The 25,204-nt window shown below is 66.5% G+C and overlaps 1 protein-coding gene across 3 annotated transcripts; it reads right to left on the bottom strand.

The window, feature by feature from the left end:
* Positions 1–1,596: 1,596 nt before the first annotated feature.
* Positions 1,597–25,004, bottom strand: LOC139826272 (RAS guanyl-releasing protein 2-like). Of its 3 annotated transcripts, none has more exons than XM_071801495.1 (16): positions 24,946–25,004; positions 22,362–22,444; positions 18,970–19,072; positions 17,983–18,048; positions 15,694–15,822; positions 14,748–14,967; positions 13,781–13,954; positions 12,817–12,933; positions 10,250–10,552; positions 8,005–8,082; positions 7,134–7,238; positions 5,547–5,662; positions 4,324–4,468; positions 3,303–3,339; positions 2,406–2,609; positions 1,597–1,742 (listed from the first exon to the last, which is right to left on the bottom strand). In XM_071801495.1, the coding sequence occupies exons 2-16, from the start codon at positions 22,387–22,389 to the stop codon at positions 1,687–1,689; spliced, it is 1,881 nt and encodes a 626-aa protein (XP_071657596.1). In that variant the 5' UTR covers positions 22,390–22,444; positions 24,946–25,004; the 3' UTR covers positions 1,597–1,686. The 3 variants fall into 3 exon arrangements, with proteins under 3 accessions (XP_071657596.1, XP_071657595.1, XP_071657597.1); XM_071801494.1 differs by having other exon boundaries at positions 22,339–22,444; positions 24,946–24,998; XM_071801496.1 differs by lacking the exon at positions 10,250–10,552 and having other exon boundaries at positions 22,339–22,444; positions 24,946–24,998.
* Positions 25,005–25,204: the final 200 nt, after the last annotated feature.

The raw sequence follows: 25,204 nt of genomic DNA, 5'->3' as shown, positions 1-25,204 counted from the left end.
ATAGACACCCTATATAGACCCCATGGAGACCCTATAGCCACGCCATAGAGACCCCATGGAGACCCTATAGACACCCTATAGGGACTGCATAGGCACCCCATAGACACCCCATAGAGACTGCATAGACACCCTATAGAGACCCTATAGACACCCTATAGAGATCCCATAGACACCCTATAGACACCCCATAAAGACCCCATTGAGACCCTATAGACACCCCAGAGATGACCCAGCAACACCCTATAGACACCCCATGCAGACTCTATAGACACCCTATAGAGACTATATAGGGACCACAGAGACACCCTATAGACACCCCAGAGACACCCCAGAGACCCTATAGACACCCCATAGAGACCCCATAGAGAAACCCTATAGAGACCCCATAGAGACCCTCTAGATACTGCGTAGGGACCAAATAGACACCCTATAGACAACCTATAGAGACCCCATAGACATCCCACAACTGCCCCATAGACACCCTATAGACACCTCATAGACACCCTATAGACACCCCGTAGACATCCCAACAGCTGCCCCATAGACACCCCATAGAGACCCTACAGATACCCCCATAGGGACCCTATAGATACCCCAGAGACACCCCACAGCAGCCCCATAGGGACCCCATAGGCACCCCTATAGGGACCCTATAAAGACCTTATACATACCCCATAGAGACCCCATAAACACCATACAGAGACCCTATAAACAACCTATAGACACCCCTATAAGGAGCCCATAGACACTCCTATAGGGACCCTATAGGTAAATACCCCATAGAGACCCCACAGCGGCCCCATAGGGACCTCATAGACACCCCATAGGGAGCCCATAGACTCTCCTATAGGGACCCTATAGGTAAATACCCCATAGAGACCCCACAGCGGCCCCATAGGGACCTCATAGACACCCCATAGGGAGCCCATAGACTCTCCTATAGGGACCCTATAGGTAAATACCCCATAGAGACCCCACAGCGGCCCCATAGGGACCTCATAGACACCCCATAGGGAGCCCATAGACTCTCCTATAGGGACCCTATAGGTAAATACCCCATAGAGACCCCACAGCGGCCCCATAGGGACCTCATAGACACCCCATAGGGAGCCCATAGGCTCTCCTATAGGGACCCTATAGATAAATACCCCATAGAGACCCCACAGCGGCCTCATAGGGACCTCATAGACACCCCATAGGGAGCCCCTATGGCCCCACAGCTGCCCCATAACCAGTCCCAGTACAACCAGTCTCACCAGTCCCTGCGCCCCCAGCTCCCCAGGAGTCCGAGCACCCCTCGGGGGGACCCAGGCGTCCGAGGGACCCAGGCGTCCGGGCGCAGCTGAGCCCTATCGGGGGCTAATTAGTGCTCATTAGCGGCAGCTGCTAATGAGGGCCACGCGGACCACCGGGTGCTGACACCTGGGGAGGGGGGGGCGGGGCGGGGCCCGGACGCCTGGGTCCCTTCCTGCCCCACCCACCCCCCAGCAGGGGGACCCAGGCGTCCGGGGGATAAACGGACGGACAGACAAACACATTGAGTTTATTCCCAAGGGACCAACGTTGACCACCCCCCCACCCCCCATCCCCCCCCCCAAAAAGAGGACCCAGGCGTCCGGGACTCCCCAACATGGGGGACCCAGGCGTCCTGGCCCCATAACTGGAGGGGACCCAGGCGTCCGGGCCCTATAGGTGGGTGTCGAACACCCCGTCCTCCAGCTCCTGCAGCTCCGGGGGGGTCTCTGGAGGGGGGGAATTGGGGGGTGTGAGGGGCCCGGACGCCTGGGTCCCTCAAAGTTGGGGGTCCCGGATGCCTGGGTCCCCTCAATTTGAACATCCCGGATGCCTGGGTCCCTTCATATTGAGGGTCCCAGATACTTGGGTCCCCTGGGGGGGTTTGGGGTCCCGGATGCCTGGGTCCCCTCATATTGGGGGTCCCAGATACTTGGGTCCCCTGGGGGGTTTGGGGGTCCCGGACGCCTGGGTCCCCTGGGGGGGTTTGGGGTCCCGGACGCCTGGGTCCCCTCATATTGAGGGTCCCGGACACTTGGGACCCCTGGGGTTTGGGGGTCCCGGACGCCTGGGTCCCTTCATATTGAGGGTCCCAGACACTCGGGTCCCATTGGGGGTTTCAGGGTCCCGGACGCCTGGGTCCCCTCATATTGAGGGTCCCAGACACTTGGATCCCCTGGGGGTTTGGGGACCTGGGGGGTTTGGGGTCCCGGACGCCTGGGTCCCCTCATATTGGGGGTCCCAGACACTTGGGTCCCCTGGGGGGGGTTCAGGGTCCCGGACGCCTGGGTCCCCTGGGGGGGGTTCGGGGTCCCGGACGCCTGGGTCCCCTGGGGGGGTTCGGGGTCCCGGACGCCTGGGTCCCTCCAGGCCGGGGGTTTTTGGGGTCCCACCTGGGAGGGGCTGCGGGGGGGCCCTCCGGGGCCAGGGCAGCGCGAGGCTGAGGGAGCGGCCGCGGGGGGGCGCCGGGGGGGTCTCGGTGGCACCCGGGGGGGTCTCGGTGGCACCCGGGGGGGTCTCGGTGACACTTTGGGTGCGGCGGCGACACGGGAGGCGGAGCCGCTCCCGGCAGCGCGGGTGGCAGCGCAGCCCGCAGGCTGGGGGGGGGGCACGGAAATGACCCCCCCATTGCAGCCCTGACCCCCCCACTGCATCCACATTGCACCCATGACCCCCTCATTGCACCCCCCCTTTGCATTCATGACCCCCACATTGCACCAGTGACCCCCCCACTGCACTCATGACCCCCCCCATTGCACCCCCACTGCACCCCCACTGCACCCATGACCCCCCCACTGCACCCCCATTGCACCCATGACCCCCCCACTGCACCCATGACCCCCCCATTGCACCCATGACCCCCCACTGCACCCCCATTGCACCCATGACCCCCCCATTGCATCCATGACCCCCCCATTGCACCCCTGACCCCCCCATTGCACCCCCATTGCATCCATGACCCCCCCATTGCACCCATGACCCCCCCATTGCACCCATAATCCCCCTATGACCCCCCCATTGCACCCATGACCCCCCCATTGCACCCATAATCCCCCTATGACCCCCCCATTGCACCCATGGCCCCCCCATTGCACCCATGACCCCCCCATTGCACCCATAATCCCCCTATGACCCCCCCATTGCACCCATGATCCCTCATTGCACCCCCATTGCACCCATGGCCCCCCCACTGCACCCACACCCCCCCATTGCATCCCCATTGCACCCATGACCCCCCCACTGCACCCCTGACCCCCCATGACCCCCCAATTTCCCCCCCCCCCACTCACCGCGGCACCGCAGCCCAGGGCTGGTGAACCCCAAAATCTGGGGGGGGGACACACGGGAATTAGGGGTGCAGTGGGGGGGGTGGGGGTCATGGGTGCAGTGGGGGGGTCATGGGGGGACAGTGGGTGCAGTGGGGGGGTTATGGGTGCAATGGGGGGGCCATGGGGGGATTGTAGGTGCAGTGGGGGGGTCATGGGTGCAATGGGAGGGTGAGGGGTGCAATGGGGGTGCAATGGGGGGGTCATAGGGGGATTATGGGAACAATGGGGGGGTCATGGGTGCAATGGGGGTGCAATGGGGGGGTCATGGGTGCAATGGGGGGGTGTGGGTGCAGTGGGGGGGTCATGGGTGCAATGGGGGGGTCATAGGGGGATTATGGGTGCAATGGGGGGTCATGGGTGCAGTGGGGGTGCGATGGGGGGGTCATGGGTGCAATGGGGGGGTCATAGGGGGATTATGGGTGCAATGGGGGGTCATGGGTGCAATGGGGGGGTCATAGGGGGATTATGGGTGCAATGGGGGGGTCATGGGTGCAATGGGGGGGTCATAGGGGGATTATGGGTGCAATGGGGGGTCATGGGTGCAATGGGGGGGTCATAGGGGGATTATGGGAACAATGGGGGGGTCATGGGTGCAATGGGGGGGTCATAGGGGGATTATGGGTGCAATGGGGGGTCATGGGTGCAGTGGGGGTGCGATGGGGGGGTCATGGGTGCAATGGGGGTGCAGTGGGGGGGTCATGGGTGCAATGAGGGGGTCATAGGGAGATTATGGGAACAATGGGGGGGTCATGGGTGCAATGGGGGGGTCATGGGTGCAATGGGGGGGTCATAGGGGGATTATGGGAACAATGGGGGGGTCATGGGTGCAATGGGGGGGTCATGGGTGCAATGAGGGGGTCATAGGGGGATTATGGGTGCAATGGGGGGGCCATGGGTGCAATGGGGGTGCAGTGGGGGGCCATGGATACAGTGGGGGGGTCAGGGGCACATGGGGGTGGGGTGCAGGTTTTGGGGTGCTCACCAGCTCCCCACACTGGGCGCAGCGGGCGGGGCGCAGGGCGCTGCCCCCCTCGAAATGGTGGGGGGGGCCCGGGGGGGTCCCGTCCCCCCCTTGGCTGCAGCGCAGGAAATAATCCAGGAGCTCCCCCCGGCTCAGCCCCCCGTCCCTGCCCCACACAATCCATGGGGCCCGGACGCCTGGGTCCCTCATGATGGGGGGGCCCGGACGCCTGGGTCCCTCATGGGGAGGGGGCCCGGACGCCTGGGTCCCCAGGGGACATTGCGGGGGGAGGTGGGGGGTGTCTATGGGGGTCACTGGGGTGTCCCCCCCGGGCTTGTCCCTGCCCCACACAATCCATGGGGCCCGGACGCCTGGGTCCCTCATGGGGGAGGGGGTTCCTGGGGACTTTGGGGGTTCCGCGGGGGGGGAGGGGGGGTTTAGAGGAGTTTGGGGATCCCGGGGGTGTCCGGAGGGGCTGGGGGAAATCACTGGTTTTGGGGGTCCCTGTTTTGGGGGGGTCCCTGTTTGTTTTGGGGGGTCCCGTGGGGGGTCTCTGTTTTGGGGGGCTCCCTGTTTTGGGGTCCCCACCCACCCGTGTCCAGGTCCCCGAACCCCGGGGGTTTTGGGGGGGTCCCGGGGGTGTCTCTGTTTTGGGGGGGTCCCGGGGGGTTCCCGGGGGGGTCTCTATTTGGGGGGGTCCCCACCCGTCCGTGTCCAGGTCCCCGAACCCCGGGGGTTTTGGGGGGGTCCCGGGGGTGTCTCTGTTTTGGGGGGGTCCCGGGGGGTTCCCGGGGGGGGTCTCTATTTGGGGGGGTCCCCACCCACCCGTGTCCAGGTCCCCCAACCCCGGGGGTTTTGGGGGGGTCCCTGTTTTGGGGTCCCCACCCACCCGTGTCCAGGTCCCCCAACCCCGGGGGTTTTGGGGGGGTCCCGGGGGTGTCTCTGTTTTGGGGGGGTCCCGGGGGGTTCCCGGGGGGGTCTCTATTTGGGGGGGTCCCCACCCACAAGTCCAGGTCCCCGAACCCCGGGAGGTTTGGGGGGGTCCCTGTTTGTTTTGGGGGGGTCCCGGGGGGGTCTCTATTTGGGGGGGTCCCCACCCACCCGTGTCCAGGTCCCCGAACCCCGGGAGGTTTGGGGGGGGTCCCTGTTTGTTTTGGGGGGGCCCCGGGGGGGTCTCTATTTGGGGGGGTCCCGGAGGGGTCCCGGGGGGGTCCGGGGGGGTCTCTCTCTGGGGGGGTCCCCACCCGTCCGTGTCCAGGTCCCCAAAAAGCCGCAGCTGCGGGAAATTCCCACGCACGATCGCGAACTCGGCCCGGGAGATCCGCCCGTCCCCGTCCACATCGAACTGGCGGAACAGGCTCTGGGGGGCCCCAAGTCACCCCAAAACCCCCCCAGAGTCACCCCCAGACCCCCCCGGACCCCCTCTGAACCCCCCAGACCCCCAGAGTCACCCCAAAACCCCCCAGACCCCCCCAAATCCCCAGGGACCCCCAAGAGATCCGCCCGGCCCCGTCCACATCGAACTGGGGGAACAGGCTCTGGGGGGCCCCAAGTCACCCCAAAACCCCCCCGGGTCACCCCCAGACCCCCCCGGACCCCCCCAAACCCCCTGAACCCCCCTCGAACCCCCCAGACCCTCAGGGACCCCCAAAACCCCCCCAGATCCCCTGATACCCCCCCATTTATCCCCCCCCCCAGTGACCCCCAAATCCCCCCCAGATCCCCCAATTCCCCCCCATTCCCCCCCCCCAGCGACCCCCAAATCCCCCCCGACCCCCCAATACCCCCCATGCCCACCCCCGGACCCCTCCCCCCAATATCCCCCGGGGATCCCCCATTCCCCCCCGCAGCCCCCCAAAACCCCCAGACACCCCCAAATCCCCCCCAAACTTCCCCCATTTCCCTCCCCCAGCGCCCCCCAAATCCCCCCAATACCCCCCAATACCCCCAATGGGCCCCCCCAGACCCCCCCCCAGTGCCCCCTCCGGGACCCCCAAACCCCCCAGATGCCCCTATGTACCCCCCCAGCCCCCCCCAGGGACCCCCAAATCCCCCCCAAACTTCCCCCATTTCCCCCCCCCAGCGCCCCCCAAATCCCCCCCAGACCCCCCAATACCCCCCATGGGCCCCCCCAGACCCCCCCCCAGTGCCCCCTCCGGGACCCCCAAACCCCCCAGATGCCCCTATGTACCCCCCCAGCCCCCCCCAGGGACCCCCAAATCCCCCCCAAACTTCCCCCATTTCCCCCCCCAGCGCCCCCCAAATCCCCCCCAGACCCCCCAATACCCCCCATGGGCCCCCCCAGACCCCCCCCCAGTGCCCCCTCCGGGACCCCCAAACCCCCCAGATGCCCCTATGTACCCCCCCAGCCCCCCCCAGGGACCCCCAAATCCCCCCCAAACTTCCCCCATTTCCCCCCCCAGCGCCCCCCAAATCCCCCCAATACCCCCCAATACCCCCCATGGGCCCCCCCAGACCCCCCCCCAGTGCCCCCTCCGGGACCCCCAAACCCCCCAGATGCCCCTATGTACCCCCCCAGCCCCCCCCAGGGACCCCCAAATCCCCCCCAAACTTCCCCCATTTCCCCCCCCAGCGCCCCCCAAATCCCCCCCAGACCCCCCAATACCCCCCATGGACCTCCCTCAATGTCCCCCCCCCCGGGACCCTCACCCCCACCCAGGGCCCCCCCACCCCCTCAGATGCCCCTATATGCCCCCCCAGCCCCCCACCAAGGGACCCCCCAAATCCCCCCAATATCCCCCAATACCCCCCATGGGGCCCCCCCCAGTGCCCCCCCCACCCCGTGCCCCCCCCCCCGGCGCCCCCCCCACCTCCACCAGCTGCTCCAGGTGCCCCCGCAGCAGCTCCGGGTCGGGCCGGGGGGGGTCGGGCAGGACCCAGGGGGCGGGGGGGGGCAGCGCCGGGGGGGGCCCCGCCTGGGGGGGACACGGGGGGGGGGGTCAGGGCCCCCCCCCCTTTGTAAACCCCCCCCCTTTTTGTGCCCCCCCCTTTGCACACCCCCCATTTTTGTGCCCCCCCCCCCGGTGGATCACACACCCCCTTGCACACCCATTTTCATACTCGGGAGTCACACCCATTTGCACACTGGGGGGGGGTGTCACACCCCCTTGCACACTCATTTGCACACTCACGGGGGGGTCACACACCTGCTTGCACACTCATGGGGGTTTCCCACGCCCAACTGCACACTCATGGGGCTTTGCACACCCCCTTGCACACTCACGGGGCTTTGCACACCCCCTTGCACACTCATGGGGGCTCACACACCCCATTGCACACTCATGGGGGTTTGACACGCCTCTTGCACACTTGGCGGTCACCCCCTTGCACACTCACGGGGCTTTTGCACACCCCATTTGCACACTCACGGGGAGGTCACACACCCCTTGCACACTCACGGGGGCTCACACACCCCATTGCACACTCATGGGGGTTTCACCTGCCTCTTGCACACTTGAGGGGGGTCACCCCTTTGCACACCCCTTGCACACTCACGGGGGTCTTGCACACCCCATTTGCACACTCACGGGGAGGTCACACACACCTTGCACACCCACGGGGGGGGGGTCACACACCCCATTGCACACTCATGGGGGTTTCCCACACCCATCTGCACACTCGGGGGGGGTCTCACACCCCTTGCACACCCATGGGTGTGTTGCACACCCCTTGCACACTCACGGGTTGGTCGGTGCGGGGCTCGCGCTGCAGGGAGAGCTGATAGAGCTGCTGCTCCGACACCGACAGCTCCAGGGACACCTGGGGGGTTTTGGGGTGCAGGGAGGTTTGGGGGGTCCAGGGACACCTGGGGGGTTTTGGGGTGCAGGGAGGTTTGGGGGGTCCAGGGACACCTGGGGGGTTTTGGGGTGCAGGGAGGTTTGGGGGGTCCAGGGACACCTGGGGGGTTTTGGGGTGCAGGGAGGTTTGGGGGGGTCCAGGGACACCTGGGGGGTTTTGGGGTGCAGGGGGTTTGGGGGGGTCCAGGGACACCTGGGGGGTTTTGGGGTGCAGGGAGGTTTGGGGGGTCCAGGGACACCTGGGGGGTTTTGGGGTGCAGGGAGGTTTGGGGGGTCCAGGGACACCTGGGGGGTTTTGGGGTGCAGGGAGGTTTGGGGGGTCCAGGGACACCTGGGGGGTTTTGGGGTGCAGGGAGGTTTGGGGGGGTCCAGGGACACCTGGGGGGTTTTGGGGTGCAGGGAGGTTTGGGGGGGTCCAGGGACACCTGGGGGGTTTTGGGGTGCAGGGAGGTTTGGGGGGGGCCAGGGACACCTGGGGGGTTTTGGGGTGCAGGGAGGTTTGGGGGGGGCCAGGGACACCTGGGGGGTTTTGGGGTGCAGGGAGGTTTGGGGGGGTCCAGGGACACCTGGGGGGTTTTGGGGTGCAGGGAGGTTTGGGGGGGGCCAGGGACACCTGGGGGGTTTTGGGGTGCAGGGAGGTTTGGGGGGGGCCAGGGACACCTGGGGGGTTTTGGGGTGCAGGGAGGTTTGGGGGGGTCCAGGGACACCTGGGGGGTTTTGGGGTGCAGGGAGGTTTGGGGGGGGCCAGGGACACCTGGGGGGTTTTGGGGTGCAGGGAGGTTTGGGGGGGGCCAGGGACACCTGGGGGGTTTTGGGGTGCAGGAGGTTTGGGGGGGTCCAGGGACACCTGGGGGGTTTTGGGGTGCAGGAGGTTTGGGGGGGGTCCAGGGACACCTGGGGGGTTTTGGGGTGCAGGGAGGTTTGGGGGGGTCCAGGGACACCTGGGGGGTTTTGGGGTGCAGGGAGGTTTGGGGGGGTCCAGGGACACCTGGGGGGTTTTGGGGTGCAGGGAGGTTTGGGGGGGGCCAGGGACACCTGGGGGGTTTTGGGGTGCAGGGAGGTTTGGGGGGGTCCAGGGACACCTGGGGGGTTTTGGGGTGCAGGGAGGTTTGGGGGGGTCCAGGGACACCTGGGGGGTTTTGGGGTGCAGGGAGGTTTGGGGGGGTCCAGGGACACCTGGGGGGTTTTGGGGTGCAGGGGGTTTGGGGGGGTCCAGGGACACCTGGGGGGTTTTGGGGTGCAGGGGGTTTGGGGGGGTCCAGGGACACCTGGGGGGTTTTGGGGTGCAGGGAGGTTTGGGGGGGTCCAGGGACACCTGGGGGGTTTTGGGGTGCAGGGAGGTTTGGGGGGGGCCAGGGACACCTGGGGGGTTTTGGGGTGCAGGGAGGTTTGGGGGGGTCCAGGGACACCTGGGGGGTTTTGGGGTGCAGGGAGGTTTGGGGGCGTCCAGGGACACCTGGGGGGTTTTGGGGGTTCTGGGGGGTCACGGGGAATTGGGGTTTGGGGGTGCAGGGGGGGGTCAGGGAGGTTTTGGGGTGCGGGGAGGTTCAAGGGGGGGGTGCAGTTTTGGGGGGGTTCAGGGGGGTCCGGGTGTTTTTGGGGGGTTCTGGGTGTTTTGGGTTCAGGGGGTGTTTTGGGGGGTATTTTTGGGGTTCTGGGTGTTTTGGGGTCCCAGGTACTTAGGGGTTCGGGGGGTGTTTTTTGGGGGTTCTGTGTGTTTAGGTGTTCGGGGGGGTCAGGGTGTTTTTGGGGGTTCAGGGGGTGTTTTGGGGTCCGGGGGGGGGTCAGGGTGTTGGGGTCTCACTGTGAGCAGGTGCAGCAGCTCGGGGGGTGTTTGGGGGTGTTTTTGGGGGGTTCAGGGGGTGTTTTTGGGGTTCGGGGGGTGTTTGGGGGGTGTTTTTGGGGTTCAGGGGGTGTTTGGGGGTCCGGGGGGTCCCTCTCACCCTGAGCAGGTGCAGCAGCTCGGGGGGTGTTTGGGGGGTTTTTGGGGGGTTCAGGGGGTGTTTTGGGGTTCGGGGGGTGTTTAGGGGTCCGGGGGGTGTTTGGGGGGCGTTTTTGGGGTCCGGGGGGTGTTTGGGGGTGTTTTTGGGGTTCAGGGGGTGTTTAGGGGTCCGGGGGGTCCCTCTCACCGTGAGCAGGTGCAGCAGCTCGGGGTCGGCGCTCACCGGGGGCCCCCCCGCCCCCAGCAGCCCCCCCAGGATGGCGAAGCGCTGCTGCAGTTTGGCCGCGTGGGGGCGCTCGGGCCCCGCCCAGTCCGGCAGCGCCACCTCCAGGGCCACCAGGTCCCGCAGGTGGACCCCGAGCGCGGGGAGGGGGAACCCCCCCCCCCCGGGCCCCCCCCCGGCGGCAGCCCCGCCCCCCCCCCCCAGCAGCGCCCGGTACCGCCGGTAGTTCCCCCCCGCGCTCATGGTGTCGGCCAAGCGGGACCAGAGCTGGGGGGGCATGGGGACGTGGGGGGGATGTGGGGGGATATGGGGACATGGGGACGTGGGGGGACATGGGGGATATTGGGGGACATGGGGGGATATGGGGACATGGGGACGTGGGGGGACATGGGGGATATTGGGGGATATTGGGACATGGGGATATGGGGGGACATGGGGGGATATGGGGGGACATGGGGGATATTGGGGGATATGGGGGATATGGGGATATGGGGGATATGGGGGATATGGGGGATATGGGGGGATATGGGGAGATGGGGGTATATGGGGGATATGGGGACATTGGGACATGAGGGGATATGGGGGGATATGGGGGGATATGGGGACATGGGGACATGGGGGGATACGGGGGGATATGGGGACATGGGGACGTGGGGACGTGGGGGGACATGGGGATATGGGGGGACATGGGGGATATGGGGGGATATGGGGGATATTGGGGGACATTGGGACATGGGGGGATATGGGGGGATATGGGGGATATTGGGGGACATTGGGACATGGGGGGATATGGGGGGACATGGGGGGACATGGGGGATATTGGGGGATATGGGGGGATATGGGGACATGGGGATATGGGGGGATATGGGGGATATGGGGACATGGGGACATGAGGGGATACGGGGGGATATGGGGGATATGGGACATGGGGATATGGGGGATATGGGGGATATTGGGGGATATGGGGGGATATGGGGACATGGGGACGTGGGGGGACAGGGGGGGACATGGGGATATGGGGGGATATGGGGAGATATGGGGACATTGGGATATGGGGATATGGGGGGACATGGGGGATATTGGGGGATATGGGGGGACATGAGGACATGGAGACATGGGGGGATATGGGGATATGGGGGGACATTGGGACATGGGGACATGGGGGGATATGGGGGGACGGGGGGGATATGGGGACATGGGGGGATATGGGGATATGGGGGGACATTGGGATATGGGGACATGGGGGGACATGGGGGGACATGGGGGATATTTTAGAGCTGAGCAGGGCTGGGGGGGTGATGTGTCCCCCAGACCCCCCAAACCCCCATGTGTCCCCAAGATCCCCATGTGCCCCCCATGTGGCCCCCAGTCCCCCCAGGACCCCCCATGTGTCCCACAGACCCCCTACGTTCCCCTGGACCCCCACGTATCCCCCCTGGACCCCCATGAGCCCCCCAGACCCCCATGACCCCCCATGTGTCCCCCATGAACCCCCCGGACCCCCATGAGCCCCCCGACCCCCCATGAGCCCCCCAAACCGCCCATGACCCCCATGACTCCCCCAGACCCCCATGTGCTCCCTGGACCCCCCATGACCCCCCATGTGTCCCCATGACCCTCATGTGCCCCCCAGACCCCCCCTTGACCCCCATGACTCCCCCAGACCCACACATGTGTGCCCATGACCCCCTGGACCCCCATGTGCTCCCTGGACCCCCCATGTGTCCCCCATGACCCCCCGGACCCCCATGAGCCCCCCAGACCCCCAAGACCCCCCATGACCCCCCCAAACCGCCCATGACCCCCATGACTCCCCCAGACCCCCATGTGCTCCCTGGACCCCCCATGACCCCCCATGTGTCCCCATGACCCCCATGTGCTCCCTGGACCCCCATGACCCCCCATGTGTCCCCATGACCCCCATGTGTCCCCATGACCCCCTGGACCCCCATGTGCTCCCTGGACCCCCATGACCCCCCATGTGTCCCCATGACCCCCATGTGTCCCCATGACCCCCTGGACCCCCATGTGCTCCCTGGACCCCCATGACCCCCCATGTGTCCCCATGACCCCCATGTGTCCCCATGACCCCCTGGACCCCCATGTCCTCCCTGGACCCCCATGACCCCCCATGTGTCCCCATGACCCCCATGTGTCCCCATGACCCCCTGGACCCCCATGTGCTCCCTGGACCCCCATGACCCCCCATGTGTCCCCATGACCCCCATGTGTCCCCATGACCCCCTGGACCCCCATGTCCTCCCTGGACCCCCATGACCCCCATGTGTCCCCATGACCCCCTGGACCCCCATGTGCTCCCTGGACCCCCATGACCCCCCATGTGTCCCCCAGACCCCAATGTGTCCCCATGACCCCCCAGACCCCCATGTGCTCCCTGGACCCCCCATGACCCCCCATGTGTCCCCCAGACCCCCATGTGTCCCCATGACCCCCTGGACCCCCATGACTCCCCCAGGTCCCGCCCCGCCCAGGCCCCCCAGGCCCCCCACGTGACCCCCGGCCCCGCCCACCTGCATGACGTCGGGCGGCAGCAGCGCCACCGTGCGGCGCAGCCGGGTCACCGCGCCGTGACCCAGCCCCCCGACCACCGAGAGCAGCGAATTGAAATTGCGGAGCTCCAGGAGGCTCTGGGGGGGATGTGGGGCGGGTTATGGGGCGGGGTGTGGGGCGGGGTGTGGGGCAGGGTGTGGGTCACATGTGGGTCAGGGTTATGGGTCGGGGTGTGGGTCCTGCTGTGGTTCTGGGTTGTACTGTGTGTCCCACTATGGGTCAGGGTTATGGGTCCTGCTATGGGTCAGGGTTATGGGTCAGGGTTGTGGCTCCTGCTGTGGGTCAGGGTTATGGGTCGAGGTTGTGGGTCCCACTATGGGTCAGGGTTATGGGTCATGGTTATGGGTTCTGCTATGGGTCAGGGTTATGGGTCATGGTTATGAGTCCTGCTATGGGTCAGGGTTATGGGTCAGGGTTATGGGTCCTGCTATGGGTCAGGGTTATGGGTCAAGGTTGTGGGTCCCACTATGGGTCAGGGCTATGGGTCAGGTTTATGGGGCAGGGTGTGGGTCCCACTATGGGTCAGGGTTATGGGTCAGGGTTATGGGTCCCACTATGGGTCGGGGCTATGGGTCAGGGTGTGGGTCCCATGTGGGTCATGGTTGTGGGTGAGGGTATGGGTCCCACTATGGGTCAGGGTTGTGGGTCACGTGTGGGTCACATGTGGGTCAGGGTTGTGGGTCCCACTATGGGTCAAGGTTATGGGTCACATGTGGGCCAAGGTTATGGGTCCGGGTTATGGGTCCCGCTATGGGTCGGGGTTATGGGTCAGGGCTGTGGGTCACGTGTGGGTCAGGGCTATGGGTCCTGCTATGGGTCAGGGTCGTGGGTCACGTGTGGGTCAGGGCTATGGGTCACGTGTGGGTCAGGGCTGCGGGTCACACGTGGGTCAGCGTCACGTGCGGGTGGGGGTGGTGACGTCACCTGCGCCGTGAGCAGGAAGCGCTCGATGACGCGCGCGCGCTGGGCGGGGGTGGGCGGGGTCAGCACGAGCAGCTGCACCCAGCGCGCCACGCGATTGGACAGCGCCACCGCCCCCTGGAGGGCGGGGCTGCACGCGGCCGAGCCGCAGCGCGCGAAGCTCCGGAAATCCTGCGGCTGCGGGCACGGGGCGAGACACGTGACCGGGGACACGTGACTCGGGGACACGCCCCCCCCGCCCCCATCCCTCCCCGCACGGGGACACGTGACTCTGGGGGACCCACCCCTTTGCAAGGGACACGTGACTCAGGGACCTGTCCCGGCGCGGTGGGCGTGGTCAGAGTGCGGTGGGCGTGTCCCGGGGTGGTGGGTGTGGTCGGGGTGCAGTGGGCGTGGTCGGGGTGTGGTGGGCGTGGTCAGAGTGCGGTGGGCGTGTCCCGGGGTAGTGGGAGTGGTCAGGGTGCAGTGGGTGTGTCCCGGGGTGGTGGGTGTGGTCGGGGGTGCAGTGGGCGTGGTCGGGGTGTGGCGGGCGTGGTCAGAGTGCGGTGGGCGTGTCCCGGGGTGGTGGGAGTGGTCAGGGTGCAGTGGGCGTGTCGCGGGGTGGTGGGTGTGGTCGGGGTTGCAGTGGGCGTGGTCGGGGTGTGGTGGGCGTGGTCAGGGTGCAGTGGGTGTGTCCCGGCACAGCAGGCGTGGTCAGGCTATATTGGGCGTGGTCAGGGCGTATTGGGCGTGGTCAGGGTGCGGTGGGCGTGTCCCGGCGCGGAGGGCGTGGTCAGGGTGCGGTGGGCGTGTCCTGGCGCGCTGGGCGTGGTCAGGGCATATTGGGCGTGGTCAGGGCGTATTGGGCGTGGTCGGGTTGCGGTGGGCGTGTCCCGGTGCGGTGGGCGTGGTCAGGGCGCATTGGGCGTGTGAGGTGGGCGTGGTCGCGGCGCGGTGGGCGTGTCCCGGCGCGGTGGGCGTGGCCACTGACCCTCACGGCCGCCATGACCCGCCGCTCCAGCCCCGTGAGCAGCTGCGCCAGCGCCGGCGGCTCCACCCGCTCCAGCAGCAGCGCCGCCTTGCGGCGGGGAGGACTCACGGAGCCCGGCGGACACACGGACGCGGGGTCGGGGGGGGACACAGAGGGACACACGGACTCAGTGGGACCCACGGACACGGGGGGCTCCTCCTGCCCCCCCCCGGGCTGCAACCTGCACAGGACACACATTCAGTGCCCCCCCCACACCCCCCCAGTCCTGCCCCCCAGGTTTTTTGGGGACTCCCCCCCCACTTTATGTTGTTCCCCCCCCCCCCTAATCTCCATAAACCGGTGGAGATTTTGGGGACCTCCTCCCCCCCCACCAAGTTCCTCCCCATTCCCATTAGGGTTTCGGGGACCCCACATTCCCCCCATCCCCATTAAGGTTTTGGGCACCCTCCCATCCCCATTAAGGTTTTGGGGACCCCCCCATCCCCATGAAGGTTTTGGGGACCCTCCCATCCCCATTAAGGTTTTGGGGACCCCCCCATCCCCATTAAGGTTTTGGGGACCCCCCATCGCCATTCAGGTTTTGGGGAACCCCCATCCCCATTAAGGTTTTGGGGACCCCCTGTGCCCCCCCCCATCCCCATTAAGATTTTGGGGACCCCCCCTGTACCCCCCCATCCCACTTAGGGTTTTGGGGACCTCCCCCATCCCCATTAAGGTTTGGGGACCCCCTGTGCCCCCCATCCCCATTAGGGTTTTGGGGACCCCCTGTGCCCCCCCCATCTCCATTACGGTTTTAGGGACCCCCCCAGGCCCCCCATCCCCATGAGGGTTTTGGGGACCCCCCTGTACCCCCCCATTCTCATGAGGGTTTTGGGGAACCCCCCCCATCCCCATGAAGGTTTTGGGGACCCCCCCATCCCATTCAGGTTTTGGGGTCCCCACTCACAGCCTCTCCAGGTCAGCGAAGATTTGGGGGTCCCCCCCGGGCCCCCCCAGCGCCCCCCCCAGCTCCCGCAGCTGCTGCAGGAATTCGGGGTCCCCCTCCAGCTCCTCGGGGAACGCGCGCACCCAGTAACTGGGGGGACATGGGGGGTCGGGGGGGTCCCCAAATGGGGATGGGGGTCCCAAGGGGGTTTTGGGGTCCCAGAGGGGTTTTGGGGTCCCCAATGGGGGTTTAAGGGGGTTTTGGGGTCCTGGGGATTTGGGGTCCCCAATAGGGTTCAAGGGGTCTCTGGGTGGTTTTGGGGATTCTGGGGTGGTTTTGGGGTCCCAGAGGGGGTTTGGGGACCCCAAATGGGGCTGAGGGGTCCCAAGGGGGTTTTGGGGTCCCCAATGGGGGTTTAAGGGGGTTTTGGGGTCCTGGGGATTTGGGGTCCCCAATAGGGTTCAAGGGGTCTCTGGGTGGTTTTGGGGATTCTGGGGTGGTTTTGGGGTCCCAGAGGGGGTTTGGGGACCCCAAATGGGGCTGAGGGGTCCCAAGGGGGTTTTGGGGTCCCCAATGGGGGTTTAAGGGGGTTTTGGGGTCCTGGGGATTTGGGGTCCCCAATAGGGTTCAAGGGGTCTCTGGGTGGTTTTGGGGATTCTGGGGTGGTTTTGGGGTCCCAGAGGGGGTTTGGGGACCCCAAATGGGGCTGAGGGGTCCCAAGGGGGTTTTGGGGTCCCCAATGGGGGTTTAAGGGGGTTTTGGGGTCCTGGGGATTTGGGGTCCCCAATAGGGTTCAAGGGGTCCCTGGGTGGTTTTGGGGATTCTGGGGTGGTTTTTGGGGTCCCAGAGGGGGTTTGGGGACCCCAAATGGGGCTGAGGGGTCCCAAGGGGGTTTTGGGGTCCCCAATGGGGGTTTAAGGGGGTTTTGGGGTCCTGGGGATTTGGGGTCCCCAATAGGGTTCAAGGCGTCCCTGGGTGGTTTTGGGGATTCTGGGGTGGTTTTTGGGGTCCCGGAGGGGGTTTGGGGTCCCCAAATGGGGCTGAGGGGTCCCAAGGGGGTTTTGGGGTCCCAGGGGGGTTTTGGGGTCCCCAAATGCGGCTGAGGGGTCCCAAGGGGGTTTTGGGGTTCCTGGGGGTGTCCCTGAGGTTTTGGGGGTCCCGGGTGGTTTTGGGGTCTCAGGGGGGTATTTTGGGGTCCCTGGGGGTTATTTTGGGGTCCCAGGGGGGTTTGGGGTCCCCACAAGGGGTCTAAGGGGTCCTAAGGGGGTTTGGGGATCCCCAATAGGGGTCTAATGGGGTTTGGGGGTCCCTGTGAGGTTTTGGGGTCCCAGAGGGGATTTGGGGTCCTCAATAGGGGGCTAAAGGGGGTTGGGGTCCCCGGGGGGGTTTTGGGGTCCCAAGGGGGTTATGGGGTCCCCAATAGGGTTCAAGGGGTCCCTGGGTGGTTTTGGGGATCTTGGGGTGGTTTTGGGGTCCCTGGGGGGTTTTGGGGTCCTGGAGGGGTTTTGGGGTACCTGGGGGGATTTGGGGTCCCGGAGGGGGGTTTGGGGGTCCCGGCGGGGGTTTGGGGTCCCCAATAGGATTCAAGGGGTCCCAAGGGGGTTTTAGGGCTCCTGGGAGGTTTTGGGGGTCCCGAGGGGTTTGGGGGTCCTGGGGGTTTTGGGGTCTCCAATGGGGGTCTAAGGGGGTTTTGGGGTCCCCAATAGGGGTCTAAGGGGGTTTTGGGGGTCCTGGGTGGTTTTGGGGTCCTGGGGGCAGTTTTGGGGATCCCTGGGGGTATTTTGGGGTCCTGGGGGGTTTTGGGGTCCCAGGGAGGGTTTTGGGGTCCCCAATAGGGTTCAAGGGGTCCCAAGGGGGTTTTGGGGGTCCTGGGTGGTTTTGGGGTCCTGGGGGCAGTTTTGGGGGGCCCTGGGGGTATTTTGGGGTCCTGGGGGGTTTTGGGGTCCCAGGGGGGTTTTGGGGTCCACAAATGGGGTTGGGGGTCCCAAGGGGGTTTTGGGGTCCCAGGGGGGTTTTGGGGTCCCCAATAGGGGTCTAAGGGGGTTTTGGGGTCCCTGGGGGATTTGGGGTCCCCAATAGGGGTCTAAGGGGGTTTTGGGGTCCCTGGGGGGGGGTTGGGTTCCCAGGGTATTTTGGGGTGCCGGGGGGTATTTTGGGGTCCCTGGGGCTGTTTTTGGGGTCCCTGGGGGGGTATTTTGGGGTCCCGGGGGGTATTTTGGGGTCCCTGGGGCTGTTTTTGGGGTCCCTGGGGGGGTATTTTGGGGTCCCGGGGGGGTATTTTGGGGTGCGGGGGGTTTTGGGGTGACTCACCGCACCAGGTGTCTGATTTTGAGGTGCAGGGCGGGACCCTCGGCCGAGCCCCCCGAGTCCTCCAGCGTGGGGGGGTCAAGGAGCATGAACGGGGGGGTTTTGGGGGGCCCTGGGGGGTCCTGGGGGATCTTGGGGGGACCCCTGGGGGGTTTGGGGGGGTCCTGGGGGTGTTTGGGGACTCCTGGGTGGGGTTCGGGGGTCTTGGGGGGTTTGGGGAGCTCTGGGGGGTTTTGGGGGGCCCTGGGGGGTCCTGGGGGGCCCTGGGGCTGTTTTGGGGTCCTGGGTGTTTTGGGGTTCGGGGGGGAAATTGGGGGTTCAGGGGGGGTTGGGGGTTCCGGGGGGTTCCCGGGGCTGTTTTGGGGTTCGGGGGCGGATTTGGGGGTTCAGGGGGGCTGGGGGTTCCGGGGGGGTCCCGGGGCTGTTTTGGGGTTCGGGGGGGGAGTTGGGGGTTCAGGGGGGGTTGGGGGTCCCGGGGGGGTCCCGGGGCTGTTTTGGGGTTCGGGGGTGGATTTGGGGGTTCAGGGGGGGTTGGGGGTTCCGGGGGGGTCCCGGGGCTGTTTTGGGGTTCGGGGGGGGAGTTGGGGGTTCAGGGGGAGTTGGGGGTCCCGGGGGGGTCCCGGGGCTGTTTTGGGGTTCGGGGGTGGATTTGGGGGTTCAGGGGGGGTTGGGGGTTCCGGGGGGGTCCCTGGGCTGTTTTGGGGTTCGGGGGGGGGAGTTGGGGGTTCAGGGGGGGTTGGGGGTTCCGGGGGGGTCCCGGGGCTGTTTTGGGGTTCGGGGGTGGATTTGGGGGTTCAGGGGGGGGTTGGGGGTCCCGGGGGGGTCCCGGGGCTGTTTTGGGGTTCGGGGGGGGAGTTGGGGGTTCAGGGGGGGGTTGGGGGTTCCGGGGGGGTCCCGGGGCTGTTTTGGGGTTCGGGGGTGGATTTGGGGGTTCAGGGGGGGTTGGGGGGGTCCCGGGGCTGTTTTGGGGTTCGGGGTCCCCAAGGATATCGGCGCCGGAGCCTCCGCGCCAGCTCGGGGGGGGGGAGGTACCAGGGGTGCAGCATCAGGAACAACCGGACCAGGTGGGGGTCGCGAACCTGCCCCCGGGCATCTGGGGGGGGCACCCCAAAATTACCCCCCCGCACCCCAAATTTACCCCCCATGGACCCCAAATTACCCCCCCCCGCACCCCAAAATTACCCCCTGCACCCCCAAATTGATCCCCATGGACCCCAAATTAACCCCACGGACCCCCAAATAACCCCCTGCACCCCCAAATTAACCCCACGGACCCCAAATTAACCCCCCCATGGACCCCAAATTACCCCCCCCCCGCACCCCAAAATTACCCCCTGCACCCCCAAATTGATCCCCATGGACTCCAAATTAACCCCACGGACCCCCAAATAACCCCAGGGACCCCCAAATAACCCCAGGGACCCCCAAATTAACCCCACAGACCCCAAATTAACCCCCCCATGGACCCCAAATTACCCCCCCGCACCCCAAAATAACCCCATGGACCCCAAAATAACCCCATGGACCCCCAAATTAACCCCACGGACCCCAAATTAACCCCCCCATGGACCCCAAATTAACCCCCGCACCCCAAATTAACCCCCCCATGGACCCCAAATTAACCCCACGGACCCCCAAATAACCCCCTGCACCCCCAAATTAACCCCACGGACCCCAAATTAACCCCCCCAGGACCCAAAATTACCCCCCCACACCCCAAAATTACCCCCTGCACCCCCAAATTGATCCCCATGGACCCCAAATTACCCCCCTGCACCCCAAATTAACCCCCCATGGACCCCAAATTACCCCCCCGCACCCCAAAATAACCCCATGGACCCCAAATTGATCCCCATGGACCCCAAATTAACCCCGCACCCCAAATTAACCCCCCTCATGGACCCAAAATTACCCCCCCGCACCCCAAAATTAGCCCCCCACGGACCCCAAAATAACCCCAGGGACCCCCAAATAACCCCAGGGACCCCAAAATAACCCCACCCAGGACCCCAAATTACCCCCCAGGACCCCAAATTAATCCCCGGGGACCCCAAATTCACCCCCCCCAGAGACCCCAAATTAATCCCCTTGGACCCCCAAATAACCCCAGGGCCCCCCAAATTAATCCCCGGGGACCCCAAATCCCTCCCCCAGGACCCCAAATTAATCCCCTTGGACCCCCAAATAACCCCAGGGCCCCCCAAATTAATCCCCGGGGACCCCAAATCCCTCCCCCAGGACTCCAAATTAATCCCCATGGACCCCAAATTTACCCCCGGGGACCCCAAATCCCCCCCCAGGGACCCCAAGGTCCCGCTCCCCCCAAAACCCCCAGGGCCCCCCCAACCCCCCCCACCCTCAAACCCCTGGGACCCCCAAAACCCCCAGGGACCCCCAAACCCCTGGGCCCCCCAATCCCTGATTCCCCCCACAAACCCCCAGGAGCCCCCAAAACCCCGCAGGACCCCCCTAAACCCCACAGGGCCCCCCCAAATCCCACTCCCCCCAAACCCCCAGGGACCCCCAAAACCCCCCGGGCCCCCTCCAAACCCCCAGGGACCCCCAAAACCCCCAGGGTCCCCCCAAACCCAGGGACCCCCCCCAAAACCCCAGGGTCCCCCCAAACCCAGGGCCCCCCAAAACCCCAGGACCCCCCAGACCCCCCAAAACTCCCCAGGGCCTCCCTGAACCCCACCCCCCCCAAACCACAGGGACCCCCCCCCAAACCCCAGGACCCCCCAAAACCCCCCAGTACCCCCCACATCCCACCCCTCCCCAAACCCCCAGGGACCCCCCCAACCCCGCCCCCCCCTCAAACCCCTGGGACCCCCAAAACCCCCAGGGACCCCCAAACCCCTGGGCCCCCCAATCCCTGATTCCCCCCCCCAAACCCCCAGGAGCCCCCAAAACCCCCCAGGACCCCCCTAAACCCCACAGGGCCCCCCCAAATCCCACCCCCCCCAAAACCCCCAGGGACCCCCAAACTCCAGGGACCCCCCCCAAACCCCCAGGGACCCCCAAAACCCCCCGGGCCCCCTCCAAACCACAGGGACCCCCAAACCCCAGGGTCCCCCCAAACCCGGGGACCCCCCCCAAAACCCCAGGGTCCCCCCAAACCCAGGGCCCCCCCAAACCCCAGGACCCCCCAGACCCCCCAAAACTCCCCAGGGCCTCCCTGACCCCCACCCCCCCCAAACCACAGGGACCCCCCCCCAAACCCCAGGACCCCCCAAAACCCCCCCAGCACCCCCCACATCCCACCCCTCCCCAAACCCCCAGGGACCCCCCCAACCCCGCCCCCCCCTCAAACCCCTGGGACCCCCAAAACCCCCAGGGACCCCCAAACCCCTGGGCCCCCCAATCCCTGATTCCCCCCACAAACCCCCAGGAGCCCCCAAAACCCCCCAGGACCCCCCTAAACCCCACAGGGCCCCCCCAAATCCCACTCCCCCCAAACCCCCAGGGACCCCCAAAACCCCCAGGGTCCCCCCAAACCCAGGGACCCCCCCAAAACCCCAGGGTCCCCCCAAACCCAGGGCCCCCCCAAACCCCAGGACCCCCCAGACCCCCCAAAACTCCCCAGGGCCTCCCTGAACCCCACCCCCCCCAAACCACAGGGACCCCCCCCAAACCCCAGGACCCCCAAAACCCCCCAGTACCCCCCACATCCCACCCCTCCCCAAACCCCCAGGGACCCCCCCAACCCCGCCCCCCCCTCAAACCCCTGGGACCCCCAAAACCCCCAGGGACCCCCAAACCCCTGGGCCCCCCAATCCCTGATTCCCCCCACAAACCCCCAGGAGCCCCCAAAACCCCCCAGGACCCCCCTAAACCCCACAGGGCCCCCCCAAATCCCACCCCCCCCAAAACCCCCAGGGACCCCCAAACTCCAGGGACCCCCCCCAAACCCCCAGGGACCCCCAAAACCCCCCGGGCCCCCTCCAAACCCCCAGGGACCCCCAAAACCCCCAGGGTCCCCCCAAACCCGGGGACCCCCCCCAAAACCCCAGGGTCCCCCCAAACCCAGGGCCCCCCCAAACCCCAGGACCCCCCAGACCCCCCAAAACTCCCCAGGGCCTCCCTGAACCCCACCCCCCCCAAACCACAGGGACCCCCCCCAAACCCCAGGACCCCCCAAAACCCCCCAGTACCCCCCACATCCCACCCCTCCCCAAACCCCCAGGGCCCCCCCAAAAGCCCCTGGGCCACCCAAACCCCCAGGGCCCCCCCAAACTGTCCCCCTCCAAACCACAGGGACCCCCAAACCCCCAGGGTCCCCCCAAAGCCCAGGGACCCCCCCACACCCTCAGGGCCCCCCAAAACCCCCCTGGACCCCCCCAAATTTCACCCCCCCCCCACCAAAGGCCTCCACACAGCCCCACAGCAGCTCGTCCAGGGTGGGGGCGCCATCCAGGTCCAGGGTGCAGCTCATGGGGGACCCCGAAACTGGGGGGGCACCCCCAAACTGGGGGGGGGACACCGGAATTAGGGGGGGACCCCGAAATTGGGGGGGACATCCCGGAATTGGGGGGGACCCCCTAAAATTGGGGGGACACCCTGAGATTGGGGGGGACCACCCCAAAACAGGGGGGGGTTTGGGGGTCCAGGGGGTCCCAGTTTGGGGGTCCAGGGGGTCACAGTTTGGGGGTCCTGGGGGTCCCTGGACTTGGGGGGGTCCCAGTTTGGGGGTCCTAGAGGTCCCGGTTTGGGGGTTCAGGGGGTCCCTGGACTTGGGGGGGGGGGTCCCAGTTTGGGGGCTCATGGGGTCCCAGTTTGGGGGTCCTAGGGGTCCCGGTTTGGGGGTTCAGGGGGTCCCAGTTTGGGGGTCCTGGGGGTCCCTGTACTTGGGGGGGTCCCAGTTTGGGGGTTCAGGGGGTCCCAGTTTGGGGGTCCTAGAGGTCCCGGTTTGGGGGTTCATGGGGGTCCCAGTTTGGGGGTCCTGGGGGTCCCTGGATTTGGGGGGGTCCCAGTTTGGGTGCTCATGGGGTCCCAGTTTCGGGGTCCCAGGGGTCCCAGTTTGGGGGTCCTGGGGGTCCCTGGACTTGGGGGGGGTCCCAGTTTTGGGGCTCATGGGGTCCCAGTTTGGGGGTTCAGGGGGTCCCAGTTTTGGGGCTCATGGGGTCCCAGTTTGGGGGTCCTAGAGGTCCCGGTTTGGGGGTTCAGGGGGTCCCTGGACTTGGGGGGGGTCCCAGTTTGGGGGCTCATGGGGTCCCAGTTTCGGGGTCCCAGGGGTTCCAGTTTGGGGGTCCTGGGGGTCCCGGTTTGGGGGTTCAGGGGATCCCTGGACTTGGGGGGGGGGGTCCCAGTTTGGGGGCTCATGGGGTCCCAGTTTCGGGGTCCCAGGGGTTCCAGTTTGGGGGTTCGGGGGTTCCAGTTTGGAGGTCCCCAGACTTGGGGGGGGGTCCCAGTTTGGGGGCTCATGGGGTCCCAATTTTGGGGGTTCAGGGGGGGTCCCGGACTTGGAGGGTCCTGGTTTGGGGGTCCCAGGGGTCCCAGTTTGGGAGCTCATGGGGTCCCAATTTGGGGGTCCCGGGGGTCCCCTGGCCTGGCGGGGGGGGTCGCTCTCATTTTGGGGCACTGGGGGGGGGGGGGATCCCCAGTTTCCCCCCCCTTGCACAAGCGTCACGTGGCCCCCCCCGCACCCCCAAACCCCCCCCCCCGGGCCTGTGCACCCCGATAACGCCCCACTTCCTGCCCCCCCCCCTTCCGGAGCCGGCCCAGTAACCGGGGTGGGGGGGACTGGGGGCACTGGGAGCACTGGGATGGGGGGGGCAAGGCACTGGGAGCACTGGGATGGGGACCCAGGGGAACTGGGAGCACTGGGATGGGGACCCAGGGGAACTGGGAGCACTGGGATGGGGAAACTGGGAGCACTGAGGTGAGGACCCAGGGGAACTGGGAGCAACTGGGATGGGGACCCAGGGGAACTGGGAGCACTGGGATGGGGAAACTGGGAGCACTGAGGTGAGGACCCAGGGGAACTGGGAGCACTGGGATGGGGACCCAGGGGAACTGGGAGCACTGGGATGGGGGGGGCAAGGTACTGGGAGCACTGGGATGGGGGTTCAGAGGGAACTGGGAGCACTGGGATGGGGGTGCAGGAGGAACTGGGAGCACTGGGATGGGGGGGGGCAAGGCACTGGGAGCACTGGGGTGGGGACCCAGGGGAACTGAGAGCACTGGGATGGGGGTGCAGGAGGAACTGGGAGCACTGGGATGGGGAAACTGGGAGCACTGGGATGAGGACCCAGGGGAACTGGGAGCAACTGGGAGCACTGGGATGAGGGAACTGGGAGCACTGGGATGGGGGACCCAGGGGAACTGGGAGCACTGGGATAGGGGAACTGGGAGCAACTGGGAGCACTGGGATGGGGGTGCAGGAGGAACTGGGAGGACTGGGAGCACTGGGATGGGGGAACAGGAGGAACTGGGAGCACTGGGATGGGGGACCCAGGGGAACTGGGAGCACTGGGATGGGAGTGCAGGAGCAACTGGGAGCACTGGGATCGGGGTGCAGGAGGAACTGGGAGGACTGGGAGCACTGGGATGGGGGACTCAGGGGTACTGGGAGCACTGGGATGGGGGTAACCCAGGAAACTGGGAGCACTGGGATGGGGGACTCAGGGGAACTGGGAGCACTGGAATGGGGGTAACCCAGGAAACTGGGAGCACTGGGACGGGGACCCAGGGGAACTGGGAGCACTGGGATGGGGGTAACCCAGGAAACTGGGAGCACTGGGATGGGGACCCTGGGTTACTGGGAGCACTGGGACGTGACTCTGGGGGACACCCCGGGGGGTCCCGTTCGCACCCCTCCACCACCAACCCTCCCGAACTCCTGGGTCCCTCCCGAACTCCTGGGTCCCCTCCCGAACTCCTGGCTCCCCCCCCAGACTCCTGGGTCCCTCCCGGACACCTGGGTCCCTCCCGAACGCCTGGGTCCCTCCCGGACGCCTGGGTCCCCACCTGCTCCAGCGGCTGCAGCGGTGACAGGAGGACACGGGAGGAGGGGACATGGGGGGGGGGGGGGGGCGGGGGGGAGGTGGGGCCGGGGTGGGGGGGGAAGTGGTTTGTGGTTCAACAGAAACTCCTGGGTCCCCTCCCGAACGCCTGGGTCCCCTCCCCGGACGCCTGGGTCCACTTGGGTGAGGGGGCCCCCGGACGTCCGGACCCCCCCCCTCCTTCCTCATGTCACCACCCAGGGGACCCAGGCGTCCGGGACGCC

The sequence above is a fragment of the Patagioenas fasciata genome, chromosome 39 (assembly GCF_037038585.1).
Source record: "Patagioenas fasciata isolate bPatFas1 chromosome 39, bPatFas1.hap1, whole genome shotgun sequence".
NCBI lineage: Eukaryota > Metazoa > Chordata > Aves > Columbiformes > Columbidae > Patagioenas > Patagioenas fasciata.
Note: the sequence above shows the minus strand (reverse complement) of the source record. Positions and strands in the feature narration are given on the sequence as shown.

Bases quoted from the DNA above. Each gene is read 5' to 3' on its own strand.
- LOC139826272 (XM_071801494.1), bottom strand. From the start codon at position 22,411: ATGAGCTGCACCCTGGACCTGGATGGCGCCCCCACCCTGGACGAGCTG. The intron at 15,823-17,982 runs GTGAGTCACCCC...ATGTCCCCCCAG, and splicing joins AAAATCAGACACCTGGTGCG to TTACTGGGTGCGCGCGTTCC. The intron at 10,553-12,816 runs GTGGGCGGGGCC...ATGCCCCCCCAG, and splicing joins TGCCGCCCGACGTCATGCAG to CTCTGGTCCCGCTTGGCCGA.